Below are 24,022 nucleotides of genomic sequence, written 5' to 3'. Positions count from 1 at the left end.
TTGATCTAATAAGCCTATTTCAAACAGATATCTCTAGTAATAATATATTAATACTGAATCAAAAGATTTTTCCATATGGCTCAACCTAATATTGTAACACTTTAAAACTATTACTAATAGAAAATTCTGAATTGCAAAGACAAAAATAAAGATTTAGAATGTTCAGTCAATGAAAAGGACATAAAGCTATTTTAGGATATCTAGGTGCTCAGGCTGAGAATTAATGAAAATATGAATGAATTAAGTAAAATTATTAACCAAAAACTTATTAACAGTGTAGCCCTACAATTAAAGAAAATAATTAAGATACTAACTGAAGAAACTATACCCTATATATCAACTCTAGAAATTTTACTTTTAGTTGAAATTTTACATACCAAGTTTAATAGTAATCTTTACTAAGTCATTATATTACTGTAACTTTGTTAACAAACACAGAGATGAAACCTTTTCATTTACAAAAGTTGTCAATACTCATTGGATTATATTTCTCAAATACTTATTGATTTATTTTGTTGTGAAATTCTCTACCTCTTATTCTTTATTACAACTTCACATAAGACCATGTGATATATACGATATGCTTCCACAAAAAGCTACTAATAATACTTACTTGTGAAACTAAGTTGTTCCTTTTTTCTTCAATAACTGACCCCTGTGCTTACCTTTCAAATGCCCATTTAAGATAACACCTCCACCTGCAAAGCCTTCTGGGGCAAGATGGCTATCCACTTGATGGCCTGGTGGTGGGCACGCCAGTGCGGGGGGGTGGGGGGAGACACCATAGAGAGCAGGAACATCACTGACTGCTTACCTTGAAATGGTGCAGGTGAAGACTGAGCCATGTGTATATGTTCCTCACTGATCAAATAAATTGGCTGATGTTGGGCAATCTCCACACTTGTGCATACATTACTTTCTCCATGAAGAAAAAATGTAAACGCACAGGACAAATGTTCACTAAAAAAGGAAAAAGTTAGAAGTTAAACTTTAAATTTTGGTAGAAAACAGGTGCTAGAAACAGAAACTACAGAGGAGATACAGTTCTACTTTACCAGCCATCCAGCACAAAGTTGACCTCTTGTCAACTGTGGACAACACATAAATTTCTATTTGATTATGTACTGATAATATAAGAAAATAATAACTTGTTCACAAACTAAACTAAAGCTGCCAGACAAATCTGATAATTTAGATATGATGCATTCTAATCTTTCCAAGATTACTGTGCAGTATGATCTGCATAAAATCTAACTCCTATGTCAACTATAAACAAAGATCAGGAAAAATCAAACATTTTCTACCTTTCATGCCTAGTACATGGAAGGTAGTTAAAACTGTGTTAAGTCAAATTATGTGAGAAAACTAAATTTAAAAGGCTTATTTACAACGACTCATGAACAAGATAAAAAGGCAAACTCCTGAGATGTCTGAACTGGCTCTTAACTGATTCTAGGGATAATGACAAAACAGTTGGCCTTTGGTAAAACAGAACAATACCATAAAATTTGCAAGTTTACAACATTATAATAAGGTTAAAACTGTTGATATAGAAACAGAAATTAAGAACGATGTTGTATATAATTTCCTAATACATAATTGTTAAGGTAATCAGTATCTAAAGAAACTGGTAATTTTATTATAGTTAATGTTTACAATTCACTTCTGATCACAAAAAAATTATTGAAGCATTCCACTTCTGTTTTCTACACAATGAGCTAAAAACTGATAAAAAAGGGAGTTTAGTAGAGAAAAATAATTTCCTTCAAACTTCTTAACTTTGGCCCTCGGCCAGGCATAACAAATCCCCATTCCTCAAAACAGCTCATAAGAGCACTTGCCAGATAAACCAAAATCACATTACTAAACAAGGCCAGGAAACCACCATTTTAAAAAATCATCTCTAAGAAGTTGTTTCTGTTTAAAAGTTCTTTAATATATCATAAAGTATATTCTGAGTCCTACTCATCTTTAAGTTTTATTTTTAATGTAAAATAATAACGCTTTAAAGAAAATGTGAAATGAAAGTGATAAGAATATCACCCTATCACACAGTGATATATACATATTCTTCTTTGATACATATGTTGAAATACTGACTTTTTTGGTTTTACTAGAATAATGTGAAATTTCATCAATAGGACACACGCAGTCTTGGTATGGGTATTTAGTATAGCCAAGCAATATAGTAGCTAAAATTGCGGGGGAGAGGCCGGGGTTTAAACCTTTGAAACCATACTTCGAAGTTTCAAGTTCAGCAAGTGAGGAAAATTTGCACATAACCTAAAGGTACATAGGAATCAAACAATATTAATAGTAAAAATGTTCTTCCTTTATGATGATGACACTAGAAACACAATATTTCCAACACTCAACATGTATAGTATATAATAGAACCAAAATACAGTTTTACGGATTGTGGACTGGCTAATCTTTTAGCTATAAATTTTAGCCAAGGATTTGAAATGACTCATCCTTTTCTATCCCAGTATCCTGTGTATTCAATAACTTATTTATAAGAAGCTGGTGGGAGTTCCAGACATGGAGTGTAGCTACAGATTATGTTCTCTATTATGCTAACCTGTGTGTGAAAATAAACTCAACCAACATTTAGCTATCAACTAGTAAATACAAAGAATGATGCAAGCACCTATTTTTAATATTGACAACTCTAAAAAAAGTTTAAAAGAAAAATGGCAAGTCATAATACAAATGTACCAGAGGCCATCAATAACTGTATACTTTCTGGCAAGTTACTGCATCTCTCTGACAATTTCCTTATAGATAATAAGCAACTGTTAGCACAGACCACCAGGCCCCCAGAGGTTCTGATTCAGGAGAATGGAGAGTGATGTGGGCTGGAGAGGCATTTCTAACAATTTCTCAAGCAATGCTGCTACTGTTCCAGGTCTAAGAACTACACTCACAGAATTACTGGATTTGAAAGTAACTAAAACCCTCTCTAGCAATTAAGTTCTATTTTTTTTTCCCAGTGATTACATGCAGTAAGAGGTCAGACAGAAATGACAATACTGATTCTAGGAAGTAGAATTCCACTTTGACCTAGCAATACCACTTCTAAAAATTTATGCCACAGATAAAACTACTGAGCAGTTTCTGATTACAACCCTCTCTTAATAGTCTGAATACAGCCAAAATAGCCATCAGTAGAAGACCTGTTAACTGAACTATGGCACATCCCTACAAAGTAATATTGTGCAGCCACTTAAAAGGAAATGATCATACCAACATGGAAAAACCCCAACAAAAACTGTTAAGAGAAAGAAAAATAAACAAGGTTCAAAATAATATGAATAATATACTTTCATTTTTATAAAATGAGAAAGGGGGGAATACATGCACAGGAATTTGCTTGTTAGTGACATTTTTTTCCCCCCAGGAACAATTCACTTTAAAAAGCCTAGTAACACTGGGCTGGCTTTGGGGAATGAAGGAGCATGACTAGGTGAGAGATAATTTACAATATTCTGTATTGTTCAATGTGTGGCCACGTTACACAGAGAGCGATGGAGGGAGGATCAGAGGAAGCATCTGACTCCGTCCTCGTGCAGTGTGCTTGCTGGCCCATTAGAGGAACCCATGATACTTCAGCTTGTCATACCTGGCTCTTGGCTAAGATCATCACTGATTTTGATTCTAAATCCAACATATTGGTTATCTGATCAGTAAGCCATCAATATCTTTATCCATGGCATTGCTTCAAACAGTAAAAACGATCACACCACCTTATGATACACGTTGGGAGAAAACTCCCAAGTTATAAATTCACCAGAGTGTTGTCACCCATTTACTTTTTCTTGTCCATAGACAATATCTAAAAGATATGCCACATCTTGATAAAATGAAGTTAGATAACAATCATACTTCTCTGTTCTAAAAAACCTATCTAAAAATCAAATTCAGGTGGTTTTATACAAAGTCTAGCTTCTCCTACTTTACATAAGACAAAAATAGAGCTAAAGAGTTTAGCTTATCCAATGACACATTTAGAGGCACAAGTGGATTAGCCTTCAAATTTAATGTTCTTTCCATTAGTTAGTTCATGTATAAACACAGTTGTTCATTTAAATTCCTACCAACTGATATTTTATATTGGTAAAATGAGATCAGATTTTAATGAACAGTGAAAATAGGGAACTCTACAAGTATAATTAAAAGCATATGATGATGTATAGAGGTATTTTAGAGTTAGAAGATAAATCTTTATTTCCAATTCCTTATCTATTTTTGCTGCTTTTCACCAATCACCCACTTTAACTTGAACCTTTTTTAATCACTCAACTCTGTTTCAGATACCCTCATTATTTGAAAATTGAAAGGGTCTTTTAGAGATTACCAAAAAAATCAGCCTCTAGATCAGAGGAAAGGCAGAGTATGAGCCAACAGGTCCAACAAGTTCAGAGCACAGCTGGGCAGAGCTTGGGTCCTCCTCAGCACAGTGTTCACAGTGCATCCAAGACTTTCTACTTTAGAAACACTGCTTTGCTCCTATACAATACATCCTCTCATCAACATAAACACACACTATGCAATTTAAACCAGCCTCTGCATCAAGTCTACTATCTTCCCTTACTGTGGTAGTACAGATGATAGTACCAAATGATTATTCAGGATCAAAACAACATAAGTTCACTCCAACTAAAATTGGAGCCTTGCTTTTTTTTTTTTTTTTTTTTTGGTGGCAGTGCTGGGGATCAAACTCAGAGCCTCCTGCATGCTAGGTAAATGCTGTACCACTGAGCCATAACCCCAATGCCAGCCACGCTTCTTGACAAGGTATCACAGGTTTTCTCAACACTGATGATTCTCTTCTCTTTACTCAGCAAGTCCTGTCTGATTGAGGTAATTACTCAACTTCTTTCCCACTTCAAACACATTTGCAATTAAACCCTAATCTCACTTTTCCCCTCCATTTGCTTCAGTAAAATCATCCAAAAGAATGAAAATAAAAGGTAGAAAATCATATGTTACACGAATCCTAACAAAAATAATACTAGTTTATAGAAATAACAATAAATAAAACATGTTTTAAGCTTAAGTTCAGATTTTTAAAAAAAACAGGAATTCAACGGGAAATTTAAACAATCATGAATGTATTACATATAGCTTTAAAATATATGAAGATTTTTTTAAAAGATTAAGAAGAAAGTAACAGATTTAAAATTAATATTTAATATATTTTCCTCATAATTTAATAAGCAAGCTATTAAGAATACAAAAGTTTAGAATGAGAAACATATATACATGTGTGTATATGTATATATATGTTGGCTTTTCATAAACAGAGAAACAATTCTCTTTCCAAGAACACAAGAAAGGTCTCTTAAAATTGAATGGGTAATAGGACCCCAAACAAGTCTCAAATTTCAAAGAAATGAGGATATCATATATGTTACACACTCTCTAAAACAGTATGTTTTAGATAGACAGCAATAGCTTAAAAATAGGTTAAAATAAAATCCTTTTGTTTGAAAACCTAAACATGTACTCCCTAAATAAATCATAGGTTACAGAGGAAATCACAACAGAAATCACAAAACATTTAAAACTAAATGAAACCAAAGTAATACATGTCAAAATCTGAAATAAAACAGTACTAAGAGAATAATTTACATACCTAAATGCTGAGGAAAAAGTCTAATAATTCAAATCAAGAAGTAGAGAAACAAAAAAAGTATAAACACAATAAAAAAGAAGGATGAGAATAATAAAATCCAGTCTGACCTGACTATAACCATCCTGGGCAGTGACCATAGCGTCTGCCTGAGTACCCCACTAGGCTTCCCAGGCAGGTCCCCAGCTTACTGTGAATGAAGGAAGCCATTACTTCAGGTAGTGTGTGGAGCTTCACCACCAGACCTTAGGGCCCCAAGTGCCAGGAATGTGCCTGATTGACTTCTTTGATAGGAGCTTGAGATAAATCAGGAAATTATGACTTGAATGAAAGTTATTTTTGTCCTGCCGACCATACAGTTCCCATCCCTCTGACTCAAATTGGGGGAATACACTGAACTTGTGACCATCCTAGACATTTTTCTCCCAGTAAGTTCCCAACAAACTGCATTCTGTGCAATCTTGTATCTGTCACCTCTCTCTGGTTTCACCTTCCACCTAAAGCAGCCAATGGCCCCCCTCCTTAGTGAGACCTTGTCTTAAAATAAAAATTATAATAGGGTGGGGATGTATCTCAGCAGTAAAGTACCCCTGAGCTCAATCCCTGCTATTGCAAAATAATAAAAAATAATCATCCATCCATCTCAACACCAACTAAGAAGGGTTCCACAAACTTCCTAGACTTGCTCAATTCTCTTATTCAAATTGTTTCAACAAATGACGTGATGGATTAACATCAGCAAATCTGATTGTACTACCATGCAGTAACAGATGAAGGAGAAAAAAAAATCAAAAACTTTATCAATACATAATGAAAAAAATATCAAATTTCAAAAAGATTGATAGTAATTATTAAAAATGATTCTCTGGAAGTTGGGAGTTGAAAGGAACTAACTTAAACAGATAAAGTAATTCTCTTGCTGACTGTTCAAACTTTAGAAGGATCCTCTTTTTAAAAAAAATGGAACTAGACATGGGTATTTAGTCTTCTACACAACACTGTCTCAGATGTCCAATTCAATGCAATAAAACAAGAAAAAAGTGGTATGAAAATCAGGATGGAAGAAGTAACACTACATGTATAGATAATAAAATTCTCTAAAGTTCTCTAGGAAGATAATTCCCAGACTAACAGCACTAAAAAATAACTTAAAAGTTCATAAGGTTGGTAGAAGCAAAATCAGCAGCTGTAAAACAAAATACTTACAAAACAATTGAAAAAAATATACCCCATTAGCAGTAGCAAAAAGAACTGTAAGATACATAGAAAATAAATCAGTACACGACATTTTATTCTTCTACAGAAAAATTTACAGAATATTCTGTTGAAGAATAAAATAGAAGATATAAAATCTTTTAAAAGATTCAACATATTCTTTGATATGAAGTAATATCATAACAACCAGGAGCTCCCCCTAAACTGATCTATAAAGTCTACACAATTCTTATCAATATATCAGCAAGTGGTTAGATAAACTGATTCTAAAATATATACAAAAGAACGCAATCAAGAAAAGCTGTCATAATTAGAAGGAAAACAAAATGAGAGACGTAACTTACCAGTATCACTAATATTTATTATTAAACCATAGTGATTGTGAACTCAAAAACCCAGTAAGCCTCAATGCCCTGTCCTACTTACCTTTCGGACCAAATTGCCTATTAGTCTCTCCTCTGTTCTCTCCATTCTAGCCCAATAAGCTTTCCACTACCCTTAAAATGACACAATCACTATTTAAGCTTGCTGTTCTTCTGCCTGGAACTCTTCTTCCTAGGTATCAATAGAGCTCTCCCTCTCATTTCCTGCACGTTTTTCTTAAATGTCACCACATCAGCAAGGCCTATCTAACCTTACCACATAATTTAAAGTCACCCCCACAGCTCCCTTTTTTATTTTGCCCCTAGAGAGCTCATCACTTTCTTTTTCTGGTACCTGAATCACATGCTCAGAGGTACCATGGATCTAAACTTGTTTATAAACACAAGGCTTTCTCTGCATCATGTTCTTTCTAAGATACTGAAACAAAGGGAAATAGAGGAAAAGAGGGAGAGGAAAGGGAAGAAAGAGACAAAGAAAAGAAGAAAGTAGGAGGAGAGAATGACAGAAAGAAAGGGGAAGTAAGAGAAATAAAAGGAGGGGGGGTAAGAGAAGGAGAGAAGAGGAGGTAGGAGGAGAAGTATAAGTCTGTATATGTCTGTGAGTTGGAGATCAACTGAACTTTGTTTTTCAAAAATCACATCAGAGAACATAACGATAGTATTGGAACACATTCATATTAAGGATTTTAAAAGCAAACCAAATGCTGGGATAATTATTTTACAACTAATACACACCTGGGCTTATTTTTGTTCATAGAATGTCATTTCAAGTGCCCTATACAAATACCATTGACAGAGAGGTGATCATACAGCAATTTATTAAGCTTTTTTTCAAATAAGAAATTATTTGAATATAACATGACTTAGGAAAACTTATTAATGCTTACACCCCTTCACAGTAGGTGCTTTATTATCATATTTCATCTTTGATCTGAGCATCAAAGATCTGTTTCTTTCAGAATCAAACTAAGAAAAAGGCCACTGAAATATTTTGTTTCAAAAGTAACTCCTTGGTAAATATAGCACTATCAATTATGAGTAATCAAATTTCCTGGCTCCTGCCTCATAGACATCAGGGTTTTAAATAACATATTTATGTTTCTCTAAAGTAGGAATCATGAGTTATATAAATATGAAAGGACAATGACTATAGAAATTTCTTCTACTAGTTGAGTGAGTAGCTAGGCAGAGCAGAACCCTAAACCCTCCCTGGCATCCTGGAAGGGAGGTGAACAGGAAGCCCTGGCTCCCAGGGCTGGTACACTCTGAGCTCCCTCTCCAGCCTCCACAGGGCCCTCTCTGTCATTCGATATCATGTGTCATTCTGTACCCAATACAATGTAAAGAATGCCATGTTTCTATAAAAAATGACCCAAATCCATGAGAAGGGGAGGGCTAGCAAGATAAGTTCTCCTATAATTTATAAAATATCATATAATCTATCTTACTGTCCTAACCAGCTGAAAGTCTATTACTTACAGAGGTCCAATAAGTAAAACTGAAACTATATTACAATAGGGAAAGAAATCTGGTTCCATTTTATCCTGCCAGCTTTATCTCTTACTACATCAATTCATGAGTCTAATTTGTTTCCTTCATATGGCTTATAATAATCGCAATTATTTAACTTATTTTGATAGTCTCTCCTTAAGGAAGAAACAATGTCTATCCCACTATCCTCTGTATTCCAAGTACCAAGCAGAGAATACTACACATAGCACTTAACAGCCACCAAATGGATGAATGCAGTTTTAGTTAAAACTGAAAATTAGTTTACCTTTTTTTCAGAAAGTTCCATGATAGGACAAGCAAGAACAACTGATAAATGCAGTGGATACCTTAAAAGTGAGAACTAGTTATTAATAGGAGGTAGCAAGTATGTAATTTCCAGTTATTTTATTATAAGGCACCTTTTAAGGCTGTTTAATTGACATGGGTTGCAACTGGGGTAATTGGGAAAGGAGTTGCATAAATGCAAAAAAGGAAGGACTGGTATTCCAGATCATTTTATTCTCATACAATATTCTAACTATTATTTAAAAAAAAAAGATACTTTCACTTCTTAGAGTGAGTTTTCAGAATGCAACTGTTACATGCGCTTTCAAAAATGCATTATGAATATTAATAAACTCCTGTTCTTTTCATGGTGTAAAAGTGTTTTGATAACAGAGTCACAATGCAGAATGCATTTAGATAATTTTATCTAAATGCTTTCTGTGTTATGAACTTATCATCTTAAGATTTTCCAAGTTGTCATTAACTAAACCTCTTGCCAGAAGCAATTTGCCTCTTTATAGATTCTCATCTGGGAATATTTTCTAATGTTAACTTTATGGTTTCCTTTCCTTAAAAATATTCAGTTGATTCTGGCAGCCCTCACAAAGACTATATGTAGATCTTTGCTCACAAGTATACGGTTTTCTCTTATTCCATAGGCCTTAACTTTTACCTCCGTTTCAAAAGAGAGTGGCATTATAATATCCAAATAATAAGATTTGCTTACATTATTTAAAAAATTTTTGGAACACTTTTACTATTTCATGTATCTTCACTTTAAATTATAAGTTAAATCTGATTAAAAGGCCAATTAAAATGTCCAGGGAAAGTTACTCATGCATATCTTTAAATGAAAGATAGTATAGTACTTTATTCTAACCATTGAATTAGCATTAGAGTACTATGAATAATCACCCTCCTATGAAAAAGTTACCAATTACATTGTTAAATTCAAAATTGTGTCATTGAATACTTCACCTACATATACAAAAGTGTGTGTGCGTTCTCTCTCTCTCTCTCTCTCTCTCTCTCTCTCTCTCTCTCTCTATATATATATATATATATATATATATATACACACACACACACATACATATAATCCATATGTATATATAATCCACACATGTATACACACACACACACACACACACACACACACACGAGCACAATTAGATTGCTCTTTGCTGCCCTTCCCTAGCAGTAAAATTGTCACTTGGATGGTACATTAGTTCTTCCAGAACACAGTCTACTATTCCTTCAGTGGTGCCAGAGCAGAAGCAGTGTGCCTGTGTTAATACAAAAGCAGTGCCTTGGTGGATTAAAGGACTTAATGCTCCTCCCTGGGTACCTCACTCACTAAAAGCAAGTAACAGTGAGAAGAGGCTGTGACTCAATGTAACCTTGATTCAAAATCTAGAAGTGTCTGAAGGTTTAAAGATGCCAAAATAGACATAAGGCTATTTTAGTCAGAGATGTGTATGTGTGCTTGAAATACCAGAAGTGAACATACACAAACTTTAAGGCTTATGAAAGTCATCTTATTAATATCTCCCTTAAGGTTCTTGAACTAGGCCAGATTATCTAGTCACAGTCTGGACAGCTCTTTAAAAATTCAACAAGAGTGCAGCTGGAAGAATATATAGATTAAAGTGACATTTATATTAGGTAACCCAAAACCACCAACGCACTTTCATTGCTCACTTTAAGACATGCTTGGAATTTTTTTTTAAAGCATAAAACAAAACCTTTCATCCTTTTTTTTCCTGCAGGTGTTGGGGAGGGTCCCCCCTTTGAAAGATAGAAACAAAGGGTGGGGGATACAGAGGGACTGATGGAGAACCACATAAATTTTTCTCATTAAAAACTAGGCGGATTAAATGAAAGCTTGTATACCAACAATGCCAGCAGCATACCTGGATCACAGCAGGCCACAGGTTAGTAGGAAAAAGCAAAAGCAAACTTATCTGATTATTTATCCATGAAGAAAGTAAAGTTTCAGGAAGTTCATTTAATTTCACAGGGTAGCAGCAGAGCCCTAAGACCTGAAGTCTGGACTTTTCCCACAGTAGAATATTGCCGGACAGAAGATGAACATATTTAAATTCAAAATAATCTTCAATGTTTTCTGTTTTTAATATCAAAAACTTAATCCACTCTGAATACTAAGATCCAGTCTATAGAGCTCTATGTGCAGTTTACCAACAGGTACTTATATTAACTCAAGCCTAAGTTATTGTCAAGTTTTTAGAGAATTCTCTTAATAAAATTAAATACCTAATGCTGAATGGACAGAAAAAAAAAAACTAGGCACTGTATACTGTGAATACAGAATTACAAAAAATTGTGCTGTGAATGGATAGTTATGAATGTAATGCATTTCACTATTGTCATGTATGTAAGAAATGAATAAAAATAATAATAATAATAATAAAGGATTCACAGGCACTGAAATGAGTCAGCTAGATCTGAGTTGCTGACTAAGAACATAAACTAGCCTGTCTCCATAGCACCCTACTGCTAAACTAAAATGTTGGATCTTCCTAAATTACAAAATACATTTTTATAGTATATCTTAAAATCATGAAATGTTTGCTTATGTTTAACAAAAACATCCAACCATTATGACAGATTCTGACACCCATGGGGAGCGTGAGTGGCAGTCATAGTGAAGTTCTTGCCAGCTTGAAAGAAATGTAGGGACAGACCTCTGACATCTGCCTAGATTCCCATACCCAGCTCGCCAGCAGAAGTGACCTGCCAAGAAAGCATAAGCAGATGGGAGTTCCAATATGCTACTATTCACCAGGTAAACAACAGCAAGGAGGACTTCACCTCTACAGTCAAGCAAACAGCAGCAGAGAAGCAAGCCTATTTAACAAGTCCTGGGACTCCCCTGGAGCCTTGGTCTGCATGGCATGTTGCTTCCCCACACCCCACTAGCTGCACTTTTCATCACAGATGGATGTGAACACTTACTCTTCCTTCTATCCATATTTCCTCATCTGATTGTTCTACCTCATTCCATTTATTAAATGTAAACTACTTTAAATACATTTAGAATCAGATGAACCACGGAAAAAAAAAGAGGGAAGAATTAGATTTATTTTCATTCTCACTCTCCCCTAGAACTCTAAGAAATTAATAGTGTTATTTATTTCACAGAAGCTGATACATAAATGAAAAAATACAACATCATGAAATTACTTGTTGTCCCTATTCACTATAACAGTCCCAGTTACATGTTTTTACAATATTGCCTACAGAAAACAATGCCAGAAAGAAATTTACCTTTTGAGATAACTCTATTTCAGAGGTAGCAGCTGACACTCACTGTGGCTTGGCAAGTTCTTTAAAGGCTTTCCAACATTTGGCATTTGCCCGCCAGAGAGCAGAGCCTTACATACTCAGCACTGTTGCAAAATGTCTCACTCACCAGTACTCAAAGGAGGTCACAGTTTTCCAGCAAAGGGGAAATAAAATTGGATCTGACACTTATTTGGTAGAATGCTGTTATCAGCAAGTATTTATCTTCCATACTCTTCTCATGCCACAGGGCTACACTAGAAGCTAGGCTTTCTCTTTCTTTAATCAAAACACTGTGCAGCCTTCAATCAATAGCATTGCTCAGGATCTCAACTCCCCTATCTCTAACATAAATCTGATGGCTAAAACCAGCAGAAAATAAACATAAAATGCTTTTCTTACAGCCTGTGTAAAGACAATGGTCACTGGGCACTTTACAATATGAAATACAAATGCTAAATAGAATTACTTTGATTCTTAGGAAGTAAAAGTAAATTCAACTGACAGAATATACAGGAAGAAATAAATTTTTTTTTAAAAAAGAATATACAGGAAGAGTGGGATATTGGAACCAGCAGTCATTCAACATAGGGATGGCATGAGCATCTAGGTAAAGGAACAAACAGAAAATACAAATCAGGTGATTTAGCACCTGGAAAGCTGTTATATACTCCAGGGATACCCAATAAATACAAACTCTTCAAATTATCCTCATGTGTACATTCAATGACAGTCATATATAATCAGCATCTGGTCACTACAAAAAAAATGGTTCAAATTACCAACACTTACATTTTTTGAAAGCATTAATTTCTAAAAGTTTTAGAAATGAAAGATTCTGACAGAGAACTTCCTGGCATTCGTTATTAAGAATCAGTAGCTTAAGCAACTTTCAGTTCACTCAACAAACGTGCAAGCACTGGCCCAAGCGCCAAGTGCAATATAGTGAGAAAGGCCCAGAGCCCTGGTTCTCAAAAACCTGCACTCTGCTGGGGCAGAAAGACAGGTTCAAAATCATTTAGAAAATAATTTCAGAAAAATAAATTTAAAAAACAAACAAACAAGATTCTGTGTTTAAGTATGGCATGGCAGTGGAGGGAACAGAAGAAGAGAGGACACATAGATAGGAAGGCTCCTTTGAGGAGGTGAAAGTGTGAAGCCAGCTCTGGTGAGATCTAAGAGAAATGAATAGTAAATACCAAGGCAGGCCCTAGGTAGAGGGAACAGTTTAATGGGTCTGGGGAACAGAATGGGCGCCGTGTTCAAACTTATACATAGGAGAGAGAGGCAGATGAAATGATTTTAGAGAGGTGAACAGGGGCCAGATCACAGAAGTCTTTAAACAATGCAAAGGAGCTTGAATTTTATTCTTAACACCCTGACAGACCCCACCCCCAGAGGATTTAAAGAAAGCAATTACCGTGGTATCATTTCTATTTTGAGTAGATTACTTTAGTTATCATTTATTGTGAAGGAGTAAGGGCAGAAACAGGGAGAACAGCTAGGATGAGAGCTCATGTGAGCTCATGTGAGAAGCAAGTGTGCCTTAGATTTGGAAGGAGAAATAGAACAGAGCCACAGATTCAAGATACATTATAGAAATAGAGCTGACAGGACATGCCAGCAGTTGACATCAGGCAGGAAGTCAGACACATTAGTGTGGAATTAAGGAAAGAGGTCAGGGCAAGACACCAACATCAGGGAAACATTCACTCAGACAGTACTGCAAATCACAGAGACAAGTGGCAGCTCTGAGGTCTGACTATGAAACTGCAGATTCAGAGAGAAGCCACACATTTCAACCACTGCCTTCCCACCCTCAGGTTTTATCAAGAGAGGTGGAGAAGAGGTTTTATATATTTGTGTGTGTGTAGACACACATGCACACATGTTATAGGTTATATGTATATATGTGTTACATATATAAGTAAATATATACATATATGTAATATATATGTATATTACTAGCTAGTATGTGACACCCATCTAATAATTCTCCTAATGACAGGTAAAGAGAACAAAAAAAGATAACATTTTTCTTTTTCTTTGTTTTTGTGACAGAAACTTAACTCTGCTGCACAAACACACACTTCCATTTGGGGTTCATTTAATTTAGATAAATCTAATTAATTCATTCATATATTCTCCCTTATAAACTATGTTGCTAAAGAGGAAAATTCACTTAATAACAAAATGGCCGAAAACAAATAATGAAATTATATAATACTATTTGAATCAAATTGTTATCTGAATGATACCAGGTTTTCTAATTAGTAATCATACCTACAAATGTGATTAACAACACAACCTAAAGAGTAACTAATAATAAATGAAATAATCATGCAAGCTATTTTACATTAAATTTAGAGATTTCTACTTACAGCAATTTTCTTCCTTCATAATGCTAACAAAGGTGGGGAAGAAAAGTGATAGTCATTGCTTTTCTCTGGATAAGCCTGGTCATTCATTAGATATATCACTGTCTGACTTTGACAAAATTTTATCTACTAATATAAGCTCATTTCAGGACTGGAAATCAACCTACGCTTCTATCAGTTCAGTGAACAAAACATCAATGAATGAATTTGTTAAAGGGTGAAGAAAGAGACCATGCCCTCCTAATTAAATAATATTTAAAAGGAAAAAAAATCAATTTGGACCATCAGCAAATAAGTGTCATGATTCCTAACTTATAATTTGGCCTGACTGAAATCATCACAAAGTCAAAGGAGAGTCAAATGGAATTTATCAAAAACTAGATTTCTAACATAATATTTCTAAGGAAGCTTGTAGTAAATCATTAATTATCAACTACACAAGTTCATTACTAGTAAACAGATATTTTATTGTAACTATTATTAAGGTAACCCCACATTTTTTCCTAATAAAAACTAAATATTATTATTGTAAGCAAGCAGATTTTAAGGCAACACAGAAGTGTATCATGTGCAGACAACATGATTTCATTATTAAATTTTAAGCAACAACTTAAATGAAACAATGTCCAGCTAGTGAAAAATTTTCAACCCAAGTACATGCAGACAATAAGCCTAAAAGTCAATTCTAGCTTGTATAAGTTTAGAACACCCCAAAGAAGAACTAGAAGGGGTTTTAACTAGTAACAAGATGGAACTCCAGAGGGGCAAAAGCAGCAAAGGCACTCCTAAGACGCCCAGATGAACTGGATGTGAAGTGATGCTTGGGGTAGGGAGACAGAATCCTCATGAAAGGCTGCTTTTCAAGTCTATCTTTTCCTGAAAAGTTAGGGCTTAGGAAGTCTTTATTATTAATGAGCAAGAACTCTATATATCAGACAGGCTGGAGCAGAAAATGTTAAAAATCACCAATTATTCTGGGAGCAGTGGCACATGCCTGTAAACCCAGCAACTTGGGAGACTGAGGCAGGAGAAGCACCACAAGTTCAAGTCCATTCTCAGCAACATAGCATGGAGGCCCTGTCTCAAAATAAAATATATAAAAGGGCTTGGAATGCAGCTCAGTAGTAAAGTGCCCTGGGTTCAATCCCTAGTGCATGCACGCGCATGTTGAGTGAGCACACACACACCAATTAAGAACAAGGGAGCTACAAAATCTATTCTGCTCCAGCTTTATTTTGGAATGTTCAGTTTAATTCTGGATACCACAGTTTAAAAAGATACTGTGTGCAAAATGAAACACATCAAAAATAAGTAGGTAGATTAATAGCTAGAAGAACTTTAAACCAACCTTCATGACAAGTGAAGGTAGTGGACATATTTAACCAAAAAATAAGGCAATTAGAGAAAAAAAATAAAGTCTTTAATGCACAAGTTATATTCAAGTATACCATGCCACAAAATCTATTTTACTTAGCAATGTATTTTACAATCATTGCTGGAGTAGTATATAACCTCCCTGATAGTAACAAATATTAGTTTTACATATTGATCAAAATATGGAAATACACTGGTCAATACTACTAGAAGTTTAGGAACATCAGCCAAATACAGTGGATATAGACCCTAGAGAAAAGCTGACTTCATTCACTATTAAGACAACTTTCTAACTGGGCTTTGAAAGAAAAATTGGCTAGCAGGATAGGCAGGATATCTGTTATCCTTAAAAGTGTGGGAAAGAAACAAGCACATTAAGAGTACAGGGACAGGAGGATCTTTGACAGGTCTTCAATCCTCACATCCCAATAATCTGTACCTTGATTATCACATAAACTGCACCTGTTTTAAAATAGCCCAAGTGGACTGATTACACAGAAAGAAAGGAAATACTGAAAGCCGACGTCCATCAAGTTATAGGGAGAGCAACAGGGTAAAGATACAGAGAAAACATTATTCTGAAACCTGAAATTCATATTGTTAGTAAAGCTACAAATACATTAATTCTCAAATCAGTCCCTTGTGCTAAACTTTTCTGCTCGTTTTACCATCAGGATTACTATTTCAAAAGCATAATTTACATGAATTCTATTTACATAATAGCAGCAACCTAACAAAGGTCAGTAAACATATATTTCTTCACTCTGGAAAGGACAGATGAGGCTGGTAGCTTTAAAAAGCTGCATCCTGTATGGCTGAAGTATCTGGCATGAGAAAAATAAATAGTTTGAACAGAAATAATTATAAAAAAGAAAAATTTCTCTGAATATGGTATCTTTACATCATTAACCCTCAAGAGTTAAAGCCTCAACTCAGTTCTTCCAAAGATAAAGGGCTGGCTTTACCCACTGTTAGCTGATGTCCATCTTGAACAATAACACCACAGAATCCAAACTTTAAATCTCTTATATAGTAACATTTAATATCAGCGCCTGAAGTCAGGATGGGTAAGAGTTTATAGAAATATTCATTTCATGGATATTCTTTTAGCCATCTTGGAAGAACTGGACCACCTTAAAACTCAGTGATGGTTCTATCCCTCTATCCTATTTAATCATTATACACTGAATCCCCTCAGCATCAATTAAGCATACAATGGAGCACAGTACATAAAACCACAATAAGCAATACAGAAAAAAAAAGGATTAAAGCCATGAAAAATGTATTAATTTATTCTGTGCAATGCACTTGTAATTCTTCCACTTTCAGTCAAGATCACAGTACAGTTTAATAGTCTGGTTCAGGGACCAATTAATCCTTTTATATTTAAATCAATCACTGACTCCTCTCCGAATAATTTAGCTTCTACATGCTGCCTCCCATTTGATGTCTTTGGGGAAAGAGCAAAGTTAACACTATGTAGCACATTAATCATGTTTGGTAATAGAAAAAGAAATGCATTATCAAGGAAGTCTACTTTTTAAAAAAAGCACAGCATGCTTTAATACAGGTTAACATAATCTGTATATATGTCCTTAATTCCTTAATTAAAATGGGCATGTAAAACCTGGAGCTAAGAGTACACCCTTCATTTGGCTTTTCATAGAAGGTGTGCATACATTCTTTTTATTTTGATTGTGTATAAAATGTATATCCAGGAATAAAACCACTCTCCTCAACCCCTACACCCCTAGTACTGGCAGATTCCTCTTTCTCATCCCAACCTAAAGCATAATGACTTGATGCTCAGACAGTGGGAAAGGGGAAAAGTAACAGGCATGTATTTTATTCAAACTGGCATGTGTTTGGCACCTTGCCACAAAGCTGTGCCCTTCTCCTTGAACAATTCTGAAGCCTAATTAAAAGGGTTAATTCAATGCAATATTCATGTGCAGTCTAAAGATTCTTACCATGGCATGCAAAGCAGATGTCCATGTTTTAAGAATATTTTCTCCAAACAAATGTGTCAAGAAAGCATTAAGAGTTCCCGTGACGGAGAAGGACAACACTGTACTATATGCCACGTCTTCCTTTGACCAAGTGCAAGAGAAGGAGGCCCTCCTCGTAATGCCTGGATCTTAACCACCACGAGAATAAATCAGCTTTGTATTCTAGTAGTCACACCACGGACTACAAATGCATGATTTTAGCTTTGGAAATTTCAAAGCAAACATAAGCACTTTTCAAATCATCCACAAGTGTTTTCAAAAAAAATTTTAACCCATTAAGTTTCTGTGTGGATTCAGCAATGAAATAGTGGAGTCTATATCTTAGCATAACTCAAAGGCACTGCTGACTCAGGAGTTTTGACAGTTTGAACAATTCTAAGGGAAAAAAGCACATAGAGAATGTTAGCTCTGTGTTCACTTCACACCAACACAGAAAAATCAAATGGTCCAAGTGTTAAGAGCAGCTCTGTGATATCAGTGAGAAGAGTGCAGAGGCTGTGCTGGATGGTGATCCTAACTCTCAGGAATCCACAGCATCTGAAGACTGAGGTTCAAGAGCCTAACTACATTAACTGTCATATTGAAGGATATTTCTCTGGGCACATTAACTGTCGTAATCTGTGAGAATCTGGTAGACAACTATGACCCACAAATAATCATCAGGTGGAAAAACACTAAATATCTGTCACTCCTCACTAATCCCCAGAAGTGTCACATCAAAGACACATTTGGAAAGAATCCAAGTCTTTTGTCTGTTTTTTTTTTTTTAATCTCAGAATAGAACAGAACACCACTAATCAAAATTAAACAAGTGAATCAAATCTCATCATCAAAAATCAACATCTCATCTCTAGAATATGAAGTCACACAAGCTAACAAGCTACCATTAGCACGATGAGCTTTGTGTTGTTTTTCTGGTGACCGGACTAAATGTGCATAGATCTATCCATGACCCCCTGGCTAGATTCCCCCTGACAAGTATCTGTCAAATGCTGTAAAATGATCAGAAGTGCCACATGTAGATAGAGATGATGAGAGACCCTACAGATCACTATAAAATTCACATGTAAAGTTCTACAGTTAAATAGGGGTCAGGGGAGTTTCTGTATGTACTTGTTTAGATAAAATGCACTCTTACATTTCATTGACTATTTCTCTCAGAAACGAATCCCAAGAAGGAAAATGTTAGGTGTTCTTTTTGGGTTCAGTGTAGGACAGTCTTCAAAACAAAATCATAAAATGCCTAACACTTGGGACTGGGGCTGCAGCTCAGTGGCAGACCATGCACTGAACATGTTTGAGGTCCTGTGTTCAATCCCCAGCACCAAAAAAGCAAACCAAAACAAAACTCCCAACAGTCACTTTCAACGCTAATATAGCTTTCCTTTCTTTCAATCTGGCTGTCCCAATCCTGAGCCTAGTTAGTAGCAAACCCCCCGCTGAGGAAAATAAAAAAGAACCTCAGTACATACAAAAACTACTACTCTGCTCTCAGGCCTCTCTTCCACCTAAGCTGGTCTGGACAAGGCCCTCCAGTCCTGCCAAGAGAGGTTGCAAGCAGCAAGGGGTGGGAAAGTATCCTCTGATGCTTCTCAAAATAGTTCCTGATTTGGTAGATTCTCTCTTCCTTTACCAGCCCCTGTGCACTTGTGACTAGTTTTCCTTTTGTCTATGAACAGTCAATATTGAAAACTATGGTATGACACAAATTATGAGTCATACCATATTTAGTAATGGTAGGGAAAATGCTCTGCTATAAATCTCACATTTAACATTATTTTATTGATATCAAGTCACCAAATTTCCAAATAAATAGCATAATGATCATTATGATTACCAAATAGTATCCAATTTAGAGTAACTATTATATCATCAGCCCTCATTAAGCAATGACAAATAAAAAGGGGAAAATTATTAATGCTACAAAATTATTAATGTTCAAAAATTTTAATCAGTCTTTCAAAAAACAACAAAAATGGCATATTTTAAGTACACAGTAGAAAATGAGTAAAAACTACATAAATGAATAGTGACAATTTTAAGTTGATGTATAAATCCTAATCTGGAGAGAGATTAATGCTTAAAAAGGGAAATTTGGGCTTATGAAACATTTTACTTGAAGTCAATATTAAAATGAAGTCGTATTCTCTATATATCCTTTAACATATCATGTCTACGTTAAAATATGGTAAACTAGCTGGGCCTATAAACCCAACAACTCGGAAGGCTGAGGCAGGAGGATCATGAGTTCAGAGCCAGCCTCAGCAACTTAGTGAGAAGCTGTCTCAGAAAATAAAAAGGGATGGGGATGTGACTCAGTGGTTAAGCACCCCTAGGTTCAATCCCCAGAATCCCCCCCCCCTAAAAAAAAAACCAAGCTGGTTTATCATCACTAGTACAAAGGACAGACTTCTTTTGTTTTATTTTCAAAAGTTGAACCAGTTAATTGTAAATACTCAGTATAAACAACAAGACCAAACACAAAGATCCTGAGTGGCATCATAAAAAGTACCAGGACATTCGTTCATTTAAGAACAAGCTATGTTGTGATGCATAATCCAAAGCCAAATGGATATAAAGAATTCTATATCTTAAAATGATAGCAAGAATGGCCACTTAAAAGAAAGTCTGGATATTTAATGTCTTTATATTTATTTTCTTTGTTAACTGGAATTAACACTAATAAAACATAACTCCAATAGGACTTTATACATATTTGAACATTTTAGGAATGAATATATGTAGTAAAATATGAAACTTTGATAAACATGTGCTTCAATGTGTAAGGGAAATTTCTTAGAGTGAAATTTTAATAACAAGAAAAATTAGCAAAATATTTTTTTACTTCCACTTATGTATAAGTAATTAAAAACTTTTTTAAGGGAAAGAAAAGGAAAATGCCTTCTTTAATACCCAATTAGGCCAACCAGCAAAGCAGCATCTACCAGGGACAATAAAATATAAAGACAAAAACATCAAGCTAGCTGTTTTACAGATTTATGTAAGAACACTGTTGAGAAAAGGAAAATGATATTGTTTTCATTTAAATTTTTTGTTTACTTTTTGAGACAGTATCTTGTCAAATTGTCCAGATTGGTCTCAAACAAATAATTCTCCTGCTTCAGTCTTCCACCACTTGGTTTCATTTAATCTTATGAGTTTTCTTTATTTGATATTCACAGCTCAGCTGTATATGGTAGTTCTTATATGTTCTTCATAGCTAATATAATTTAAGCCAAAATAATGCCAGTGTTAATAACACAAAATTAAAGGAAATACATTAGGATAATAAGGAAATAAAAACAGAATTTTGTGACAATGCTCTTAGGAAACAACTTCCAAGAAAATTCTCCAGGAACTTCACTGGCAGTTCTGTCCTGCTCCTTCCCTCCCTCCAGCAGGGCCCTCCTGACATCCCAGGCCTCACTCTGAACCAGAATTACTGTCCCAGCCCTTCCCCTTCTACTGCCTAACCTGTATATTCCAGCTGAGTCGCCAAGAGGGAGGTTTCCAGGACTGTCTTCCCTCTGTGTTCTCTTTCAATTGTGTGAACAAGCTGGCAGGAGTTGAAAACGTAAGGGAAGCTTCACTACAACAACTACTGAATATGGTTGCATTCAGGCTAGTTTTTATTTGGTTTTGTGAAAATCCTCAAGTAAGAGTTATAGCTGCAAATGTACACATTACTTTTATTGTTGCACTTGAAAATCTCATTCTCTCTGAACAACCTGGGAACTAAAATTTGGAAGAAAAACCAATAAATCATGACTATTACTAATTACAAAGGGGAAATGAACTAGGCAGTAGTAGTCCCCACTCTAGGAACTGAAAATGGAAAGTCACTGGGGTAGCACTGAGAAGACACTGTAAATATGGTAGGCTGAAGGAGGGTGGGAACCTAATATTCTAGGAGACAATCAGTAAAATTTGAAACTGCAACAATGAAGGCCTATAACTATGAGATCTGTATGTGATTATGTGAGAAGAAGTAAAGGAAAGACAGGGGTGGGTGCAGTGCAAGGAGAGGAAAGTCCAAATATTTGAAAATTAGTACAACAGCTCAGAGTAAAGTGACAAAAACTTAGACTAGAATGTAAAAATGTAGGAGAAAACACCCACAAATGGAATTTTGGGTAATGAACTGAGAAGTATATCCTATGATACCATATAAGTATGTGCCTCAGTTGATCATCAAGACACTAATATATAAATCATTTTTGTTTTACACAATATCCATAAACAAGTATACACATGTGCATGCATGTGTTTTGGATAAAGGCAAGAAAATGGGCTAAGTTATCCATGTTTTACTGGCAGACTTTTTTGAATAGCTATTATGAGGGGAGGAAATGTAGTGTATACAACATAAACATACACCATTACCAATACTGACTTTTTGTTTTTAAAATCGGTATTTGGTATTTTCAAGCTGAGAAGATACAATGATATTCTAGCACTGCTGCATGGTCCCGACTTAAAATCTTGTTCCCAAGGAGACAGTTAATGTCAATATCAGACCCTGAATAATTATTGACTACAAAGAAAGTATACTACAATGAGACACTTGCACTTTAGCAGAACGAAAATGACCAGCTTGGCTTTTGCCTTAACATCAAACAAAAACCTCTGGTTTTCATACAGTGATCAGCATTTTCTTCTGCATTCTACTGAAAGGAACTAGTTACATTATTAACATGCTCTTATGTACAGAATGTTATTGTTTTCAGTGGCATTCTGTGTCTGGATTAAAACAAAGACACAACTGAAACCATCTATATTTTTAGGCATAAGAGACTACCTCTTGTGGAAAAAGGTTTAGCTTTGAAGTAATCCTTGTGAACACAACTGCTCAAAAACATTTTAGATGAACATATTTCCCATAACCAAAAAGCCTTACAAATCAAATGATTCAGTTTTTCAAGTTTATAGATTTTTAATAGCTCAAAATTCAAACAAATAAGTGTAAGTCTTCTTCACTGTATCACATAATTTATATAATATTCAGTACAATTCTCCTACCTTTTATAATCAGCCCCTCCCCTTTATAAGAGAAAGCACTTAAAATTTTGGCATAGTAATAGATTTTTACAGTGATATATAAAATCATTTGCAGAGTTGTGAAAAATAAGTAAGGGGGTTTGTTGTTACTGATTTTTGTTATAATAATCACTGAAAACCCTTTAATTTATTCTTCTAAAGAAATACTTTCTATTAAAGATTTATAAGCATTTAAACCAAGCAGTTCTAACATACTAAAATGCAGGCCTAAAAGTATAACATGTACAGACATCTTATTTTACCAAAAATATTCAAAAATTTAGAAAGGCTGGCAAACTGAAAACTTAAGTCTCGTATGCCACTATAAATGAAGATACTGAAACAACCTTGATTATGAAAATACCCCAGGACTAAAACTGTCAGAAAGATTTTCTTAATGGTGTCATGAAATCAATTTGGTGATTTTCAACCGATATGTTTTAATTAACCAGAATAGAATAAAATAAAATAGAAAATACAAATAGGATTTCAGACTTGTTTTTAAACAAGTCAGACAAACAAACTCATGTTCTATATGAAATCCATTCCTTTGAACGTAGTTAAGAAAAATTTGTACGTTTCTTAAAAGATCAAATATTGCAGTAAACCTCAATTTAATAACCTGATAGTATGAAAGATTTTTCATTATACTGGTCTTTTCAGATGTCTTTTTAAAGCCCCAGATCATTATTCATAACTAGATTTTTCAGGGCACAACTCCATGGAAGCTGAAATTACGACTGTGAGAGATGAATTAACTCTTTCGAGGCCTAAGGTAAAGCAAAGATTTCCCAATAATGGTGCCCTAATAATTTGGGATAGTACATGCATATAGAAAGCAACTGGGAAGATGCAAAAAAAAAAAAAAAACCTGAAAATTGAAACAAAAATTTCACCAAAATTTAATTAGAT

The 24,022-nt window shown here is 34.8% G+C and overlaps 1 protein-coding gene across 5 annotated transcripts in view; it reads right to left on the bottom strand.

The window, feature by feature from the left end:
• Med13l (mediator complex subunit 13L) overlaps positions 1-24,022 on the bottom strand; it is a 304,748-nt gene that overhangs the window by 62,506 nt on the left and 218,220 nt on the right. For all 5 annotated transcript variants that reach the window (XR_013343347.1, XM_077796119.1, XM_077796121.1 and 2 more), the window contains exon 5: positions 815-960. Coding sequence is in view for 4 of the 5 variants with exons in the window: in XM_077796119.1 (XP_077652245.1) it covers positions 815-960 (146 nt within the window). In the remaining variant the exon portion in view is untranslated. The remainder of the gene's footprint in view (positions 1-814; positions 961-24,022) is intronic.

This window comes from Urocitellus parryii, chromosome 3, assembly GCF_045843805.1.
Source record: "Urocitellus parryii isolate mUroPar1 chromosome 3, mUroPar1.hap1, whole genome shotgun sequence".
NCBI lineage: Eukaryota > Metazoa > Chordata > Mammalia > Rodentia > Sciuridae > Urocitellus > Urocitellus parryii.
Note: the sequence above shows the minus strand (reverse complement) of the source record. Positions and strands in the feature narration are given on the sequence as shown.